Below are 8,547 nucleotides of genomic sequence, written 5' to 3' on the forward strand. Positions count from 1 at the left end.
GGGACTATTGACACTTTATGTATATCCTTTATTTTATTTTTTTTCTCCTCTTTCTATTAGAGTTATCGGAAGCCAATACTGGCAGTACCTGGGCACCTGTGTCAAATGAGTTAAATAAGGAGAATTGTCAACCAGAATACAAGACTGGCACAGGCTGTGGAAAATATTTCCATTTAGAAATGTCTTCAGATGAAGTAGAAGAAGGGGAAATTATAAGTGACGATGAGGAAAACTGCAAATCTGAAGAAGCACCTACAACTGCTAAAAGTCCTAAACGAAAAGGTTCTTCAGACCAAGAAAATGCGTGCAGAAGTCCAGAAACACGGAAAAAAGAAGTTGCATCCTTGGCGAAAACAAATGGAGTAATTTCATCACCAAAACAGTCTGCCTACAAGGTGACGGAAAAAAATAAAACATGCACAAAGCTATTGAAATTGCCAAAGAAGGCAAAAAAATTAAACGAAGACAGTTGCCTTGAAGGTATTTTGAAAATTGTCCACCCATCAACTGTACAAGATGTTTTACAGATGTTACGAGTTATTAGGAAGCATATAAGAAAAAAATATATGAAATTTAAGATGCAGTTTTCATTGCGCCAGTTCCTTACAGTGATTGAAACTGCAACCTTGTGTTTTGTAAAACTGGTGAAGAGTCTTGATTGGTCCAAAATGTGTTCTTCGCCAGACAGTCTGAAAAGAAAACTGTGTAAGACCATAGAGTCAAAATTGAAGCGGCTGCAAAAGAATGGAATTGTGGATCATATTTTTGATCAGCATTTGATAGACATGAAAAAAAAGCTGTGGAGATTTGTAGACAACCAACTTGACATTTGTTTTGTGAAGCTTGAAGCAGTCCTTACAAAATTATGTAACAAAGCCAAAATGGAAGGTGACATTGAGGGAGGAGTGGAAGTTGCATCTGTTGCAAAACCCAGGACGTCATCTGTTCATGTGAAACATTCTAAAAAAAGAAAAACAAAATGTAAAAAAAAACAGTTGTCCATAGTTAAAGAAGAAACCACTTTTGAACCATGTTTGAGACCAACACAGCTTGAAGCATCATGTGAAACGCAAGTTTCAAGTGATGCAAAACTTAATGTTAATGCTGTTAGCCACAGTGTTACTAAAAAGCTCAGTTTTTCAATGGAAGCGGTAAAAGAATCTGCAGTTGTCTGGTGTGACTCCAGGAATGAGATTACACTTGGCAAAAGTACAAACCCAAAGTCCAAAGATTCTTCTAATACATCTGCTATTGCTTCTCGAGATCAAGAATCCCAAAATACATCTAGCTTGTCTTTTAATTTGGTGAGTGATGATCATATGGGTGCAGTCTTTAAAAGCTTGCTGCATGATTCAGATCCTTTTGAACAAAGCAAGAGCCTGGAAGAAAAGCTATGGGTTTGTAAAACACCAGAAAAGCTAAACCCAAGTCTGGAATGTGAAAATGTTGTTGTTTCCTCAGAGGCTACAACTCTGTTTAAAGCTGCTTGGCAGCTGGGTACATATTCCTGGCCTCATCTTTCCTCCGAGCAACCAGCGTTGTTTTCTAGGATGCAGATGCCACTTAACCCAGATGTCCTAGATGAAAGTTGCATGATGGAGATTCCCACTAGTGCCTCACCTGGCAAGAGCATTACAGGCTCAGAGGAAAGGACAAAGTCGTATGTGTCTTCAATTCTTATGGAAGACCTTGCCGTTTCTCTAACTGTGCCATCTCCCTTAAAGTCAGATTCTCATCTCAGCTTTCTAAGACCAGTAAGTGCTCCTGATTCCACTTTGGAAGAAATAATTAGCGCACATTACAGTGAAGATGCTCTATTTGAGGGAGAGGGTGCCACAGAGCAGGACGCCACAGAGCAGGACATACATTTAATTCTAGACTCTGACAACTCCTCAAGCAGCATATCTAGCTGCTCATTTGCAAATCCAGGCGAGCCTCCTGGTTTTCAGTACCATCCAAGTGAACCTATGCAGGCAGTTATCATGGAGAAATCCAATGATCACTTCATTGTGAAGATAAGACGTGCAGTATCGGCTACCTCTCCAACCTCCGATTGTTCATCGAGTGAGCAAATGACTAATTTTGTGCCAGAGTTGGTCATTTCTGAAGTTGATGGGGAAAAAGTACAACATAATAGTTCTAAAGAAACAACACATGAGGAAGGGAGAAATTTGGAAATACATGGGAATGAAACGATTTCTGAGACTGAATCTAACAATGATAAACCAGAAAAAACGGACCCAGATTTGCCCAAAGTTGAAGAGTTTTTAGGCAAATCTATTGTTAATGTTGAACATGACCCATTGCATTTTAAGCAGCAGTTGCCAATTAGTGTTCGTACACCTGAAACAACTGACACAATGCTTCAAATGCCTGAAGCTATTAACGATATTGTTAAATGTACTTATGAAACCTTATCTGCATCTGAAATAGACAAGTCCAGTCCTGTAGGGGAAGGCAAAAGTGTGACCCAGTCTGTAGAAATGGTAAAGACAAATCTGTCGACATGCACAACACAAACTCCTGTGATCGTTACGAAGTTGGACTGCAGAGATAAAAGTTTAGACAGAAATGTCAAAAAGAGGAAAAAGACCTTGAAAGAGGAGCCCTTGACAAAACGAAAAAGAGACGAATCTCTCTTGGTTACTGAAACTCAAAGGAAGTTGAGAAGGCACGGTAAGAAAGCAGACGAGGACAATGTCTTGGTTATGGAAAGAAACTTCAGCACGCACACAGAGTCCGCCAGTGATGGTGCTATTCAATTATCACCTTCCAAGAGTTCACCAAATAGCATGTCTGCAAAGAACATCATCAAAAAGAAAGGAGAAGTGGTAGCATCTTGGTCTAGGTGAGCATTTTACATGTAAAAGTCATTTTAATTCCTAAAATACATAAAAGATCAATGTAATTATTGTGCACGGGACATGTGTAATTATATGTGTCCATTTTGGAGGGTGTGTTCATCTGTTCCATTTTGATGTGTTTAAAGGTACAGCTCCACTTACTCGGTATAAAACCTCCCTCCTGCTGCCCTGGTCTCAAATTTCTGTTTACTATTAGCACTGATTTGTAACGCCATTATTTGTGTTTTTTTTTTTTTTTTAGTTTCAGAAGTTGTCATAGATAGTGATCAGTCCTTGTTTATTCTGTAACCAAAAAAAAAAAACATCTTCATTTAACTGAGTTTTGCTTCAATCACAAATGTTGAAGAAAATGTGTTGTGTATAAATTGCTCACCATTCTTTGGCATCATTCCAATACAACTTACAATAAATAAGGAACAGTGAGAAACTGCACAGGAAGCAACATTGTAGAAGTAGCACTGGATGTCATTGAAGGGTTATTCGCACCCTATTTGATGTTTAAAAGGAAATATGATGAGTGGAATGGTCTGATCTATTTGCGTGTGTGGATGGTGCAGACTTAATTTTGATGGTTTAGTATTTTTTATTGATATCTTGTGGGGTAGAACTTTCTTTTCCCCTTTTACGTTGCATAATTTTCTTTTCATATGTATTGAACTCTTTGGTCACCTGGTAGGGCTTTTATATGAACGTCAATTTTGTTTTACCCTTTTGTAGGGATGAAGACCGTGTCATTCTACTTGACTGTCAAAAGCTTGGACCACATGAGAAAACGTTTCTTTCCTTATCTTCCAAGTTGAATAAATACCCATATCAGGTATGCATTGGATGTTTTTCTAATATGTGCGTTGTATGCTAATTGCAAGTGTATTAAAACACTAAAGTAAGTTACAGTATCCTTAGACTTTTTCCCAAACTGTATAATAACTAAATATGATCAGTTTTTGTAGATATGGCATAATAATTTGTTTGGAATGTTTTTTTTTTTTTTATATACCAATTACTGCTTTAATAGTGCAAGCCTCCAGAAATTGCGAAAACCCCATGTCCAAGCCATTTTATTTCTCTGCTGGCTAAGGCTCCGCTTATAGCAACGGCGACAGCGACGCAGCGGCAAAACAAATGCATTGCCGCCGTTGCATGCGCTTATAGTAAGTGCAACACGATGGATTGGTCGCGATCACTAGAGGTAATCTCTATTTGATTTTCCAGCGACCATCACTGGCACGATAAGTGTAGCCTTAGGCTGAGCCCATGGTGACTCAGCCCGTGCGGAGGCGCGCTGAGGCTGAGGGAAAGCAAGTGCTTTCCCTGGCCTTGGTTAGCGCGCCGTCCGGGGGCGGGTCAGGGACGTCACGGAGCTGGTTCGCCCTCATTGGGCGGAAGCGTGCGCGAGCCCCTGCTAAAGCCGCTCTCATTGCGGCTGCAGGGGCTCGCTGGTAAGCGTGAGCGCGCCTCAGCACGGGTCAGCGCCTAAGCGCTGACCATGCCCGAGGCCTTATGCAGTATCCCCTTTAATTGTGGGCACTTGCACTTCTTTGTGTTATTGGGGTTTTGCATGAATTTCCATAAATGGTGTGAGCAGTATGAGATGTACTTGTATAAAATATCACAAATGCACAAAAAGGAAAAAAGGGGTTTTTTAACATTTAAAAAAAATAAAAATTTAATCTTTATGGCTCTGATAGTGAAAAAGTGTGGGGTTTTTTTTTTCATTTTTTTTATCCCCCATATCTATTCTATAAGCTAGCTTTATCAGTATCCTGAATTTAATGCTCCATTACTTTTCTGCATTTATTTATGAATATAAAATAACTTTTTTTTTTTCCCTCTAATCCAAATATTCATTTTTTTTATATATTGAGAAATGTATTAACTAGCATAATTCAGGTCTTTAAAAACAGAAAAGAAAACATTTTAAAATATAATTTGCTTTAAACACAACATAATAATCTCTGCAATATAATAGATGGCTATAGAGAACTGCAAGGGAAAGTTGGTTGGTGTTCTGGTATTATGATCTGCCAGACGGGATTTTCTTGTTTTGGCCATGGCATTACAAGTACTGTACACAATGTTGTCTTTTGTTCTGAAAACATGCAAACAATGTCACTTCCTTTTCTTACATTTCTTTCAGATTGAAGAAAGGTTCCAGCAATTAATGAAGTTGTTCAAAAAGTGCACACACTGAAGCAGCCGATTCGTGTGTGTATAAACACGAAATGTTTTGTACAGGTTCTGCTCTGTGGACCAAGAGGAAAGACTGCAAAAAAGTGTAAAGTGGAAGATACAGTATGCACTGAAAAGAGGCATCAGTCAAAATCACAAGATGTTATGGCTTGTGCTTGCAACCTGTCAATATTTTATAAAAGAGAGTTATGGGTTGTTATCTGATTTATCAGCAAATGTTTAAGTTTTGTTGGTTTATCTACCAAGTTTTTTTTTTTTTTTTTTTTTTTTCCATGTCTCCTTGTGATGGTGAAATAAACCATAAGAGAATTTAACCAGTGCACTACGCCAACTAATTACAGATCATTAGGTTTTTGAATTAAAATACTCTTAGTTCTTAATGATTAAGTACTTCTAGGTAAGTAGTGAAGCACGTTAGAATAATGTGTTGGATATTTTACTTTGGATCAGGAACAGTGGTTTAAAGCGCTAAGTTGTAGCCGTTCCGACTGCTCTCACACACACTCAATAAGAAACCGCTTTCCTTCCAGCACCTCTTAATTGGAGGCACTTAAGAAGAGTGACTGAAGCTTGTAGGATGCAATTTCCAGAGGCTCTGTTTCCAACCTAAAAGCAATTCTGAATCTTGTTTAAGTTCCACAGTCCTAATGGTTAGCTTGTTAGGCTCCCTCTTCATTCAGTTATGTTAGGAAAAAAAAACCTGTAAACATCATAAAGGGTAAACTGATTACATCGCTCATTAACCCCTTCAGTGTTCTTAGAAGTCAACTCCCTTGACCACACCCTCAGTGGTTTCTTTGTAATGAACAATCATTTTGGCACTTGTTGCATTTGCTTGAAAGCCCATGGGAGTCGTGGGGCTACGGTCCTGCCTGCATGAAAAGGGTTTATAATATAACATGATTCACTTTCTCATTTGAAACTATTTTTCTTATTACAGAGGAATGTCTGCGTTTTTTGTTTTGTTTTATAATGTAGACGCAACTTGGGTTGTTTGCTGTTTTCCTACAGGTTCCCTGTGCTCTGCAGTGTGACTTTTGGGCTACATTGGAAAAGCTAGTCAATGCAACCAAGTGAACAACCTTCAGAAGTGGCAGGATTTAATTAGGCCCATAGCAGCATGTTGTGCAACTTTTTCAGTTTCTCCGTCTTTGCTTCTCCATTTGAGGTCAAGTTGAAATAAAATGAAAATCACTTGCACTGTGTAATACCTTTCTAACATTTTGGAGTAGTTTTGCTTTGTAATCTCACCGCAGCAGAGATTTCAGAATTCCAAATACATAACAGATTCTCGCTAATGTTTAATCTCGCTAATATTTCCTGACTATACCCGGATAAGCAAGAGGCATTTAAACATTCCTGACTTGGTGTATATAAGCGTGTATTCTCCATATAGTGTGACTTTGTTTTCCATGTGCAGAAGATTCAAGTTGAATGTATTTGAATGCAGGGAAGCAGCTGAAGAGGACGATCTGTGTGCATACCTATTAGGGTCCCAAAAGATAATGATCAGTATTGCAAATCCCTGAAAATAGTTGACACTGCTTTGGAAGAAGTGTTGTGTTCTAATGGATGATTTTGTGAGAGAACTGTTATAAGTTTAAAACGTGCCTACTTTTCTACAGAGATGGGTTCTGTCTTCTAAATACTTCTTTTTTTCAAAGTTTCTATTTTTATTGCATAGTTGTGCAAGATGGTTTGCGCCAAACAATAACACACAAGCATATTGTGACAAAATTAATGTGTAGGCCAGTGCAAAAATTGAATGAAATGGTCATTTACAAAGCAGTGCGAGCAGCTCTTGCTTGCAACGTGGGAACACAAGGACTGTTTGCTATTGTAGTGCTGTTCCAGCCACTTTTTTAATTTTTTTTATTTACCTTTTCCATAAACCTTAGATCAGAGTTTACCAACATGGAAGCCCCAATTAAAATCTAGTTTTTGGAATAACTGGTGATTTACCAATCTATTAGTCATCCTTAAAACCTGATGTGGTTAGGGATTTTTGAGGATAGATCACGCCCTCATTTTTATCATTAGTCCCATGAAGCCAATTAGAATTTTAAGAACTTGTGCATTTCTGTGTAGTAAAAGGTTTAGATATTTGTGGAAACACACAGCAACACATTTACCTGGTTCAGTTAATTGTTTCATACTGTATGTAGCCATTTACTAAGGAATAGAAGATTTCTGAAAAACGGGAGTAATGTGGCATATGAATCCACTGTTTGATGACTAACGTTCTGCCCAAATATAGTAGTGTGTATAATAACTAAGGTGCACAGGGTTAATACATATATGGAAACAACAAAAGTGAAAAGCAAGCTGCTTACACTAGATCCCTTCTTATAGCACTCAGAGTATAGAATAACATATATTGTGACTTAGTAAGTCAAGGAATACCAATATTCCCACTGATTGGGTAACAGTCCACCCCTCAGTATGACACTTGACAGATAGAGAGTACGGTGAAGTTAAGAAAAATAATATTTGAATAATTTGTAGAAACAATGACGCAAGTGATAAACATATTTACAGTGCTAGGTTAAAATCCGCAGATAGGCAGCTCAATTCATGTACTGGTAAATAGGGTTTGTCTGAATCCTTAAATAGGAAATATGATATACTATACTCTTGAGTGCTATAAGAAGGGATCTAGTGTAAGAAGCTTGCTTTTCACTTGCTGTTTCCAGTAACGTGGCATAACCTGCAACAGGTCTAAATATTGCTTTATCAATGACTGTCAATGTTTGCTATTATCTTGTATTTTTACATGTGATCAAGCAACTTATGAAGGGTAGTATTCACGCCATTTTAAAATAGGGGTGTGCAGCACATTGCAGGAACTTAATTGTAGGTCTAAAACAGCCCACTGCTTTCATCCTTACATGCGATCCATCTCCTACATTTTGTATCTACATTGTGTTGTACTTTTTGTTTGTAGGCCAAAAAATGTTAAGGGGCATGTGGTAAACAAGGAATTGTAATCTTGTCTGCTGCATTTTTAGGCTCCCCATTAAGTTTCTCTTTTTGTAAATTATGGATTTCATCTGTTGTAGTTTTTTTGTTGTTGTAAATCAATGTACAGGTTCATTTTGTGTTGTTTTTGTAAACTTTTTTGTATGTGTATATAGTACTATAAGCCTACATTTTTAAACTGTAAAAAAATACAGAAGACATTTATTTTGTATAAACGCCCTATTTGCTTACAGTAGCAAAAAATGTAAATACCTATAAAGTTGTTTTTGGGGGTTATTCAAAATGTGTACATGTTGTTTTTATTTCTTAAAGATGCGGTCCTTTATAGCATCATTGTGATCTAATGGCAGCAAACTCTTCTTCTGGGTGACTGTTACATTTAAAACAAAGCATTGTTATCAATATATAAACAAGGTAACCTGAAACCTGGCTTTAGTTAACACACTAAACTTTTGCTCCTCCCTTTTATTTTTAGTTTTAGAGCAATAGCTCAACTATCCAAGATATTTACCTT

At 37.6% G+C, this 8,547-nt stretch overlaps 1 protein-coding gene across 3 annotated transcripts in view; it reads left to right on the forward strand.

The window, feature by feature from the left end:
- The window catches only part of CASP8AP2 (caspase 8 associated protein 2), a 32,836-nt gene extending 24,520 nt beyond the window's left edge, over window positions 1-8,316 (forward strand). For all 3 annotated transcript variants that reach the window (XM_075597457.1, XM_075597456.1, XM_075597458.1), the window contains exons 8-10: window positions 61-2,848; window positions 3,582-3,681; window positions 5,002-8,316. In XM_075597457.1, coding sequence (XP_075453572.1) covers window positions 61-2,848; window positions 3,582-3,681; window positions 5,002-5,055 — 2,942 coding nt within the window. In that variant the 3' untranslated portion in view covers window positions 5,056-8,316. The remainder of the gene's footprint in view (window positions 1-60; window positions 2,849-3,581; window positions 3,682-5,001) is intronic.
- The last annotated feature ends 231 nt before the right edge of the window (window positions 8,317-8,547 follow it).

Source organism: Ascaphus truei, chromosome 4 (genome assembly GCF_040206685.1).
Source record: "Ascaphus truei isolate aAscTru1 chromosome 4, aAscTru1.hap1, whole genome shotgun sequence".
In the NCBI taxonomy this organism is placed as follows: Eukaryota; Metazoa; Chordata; class Amphibia; order Anura; family Ascaphidae; genus Ascaphus; species Ascaphus truei.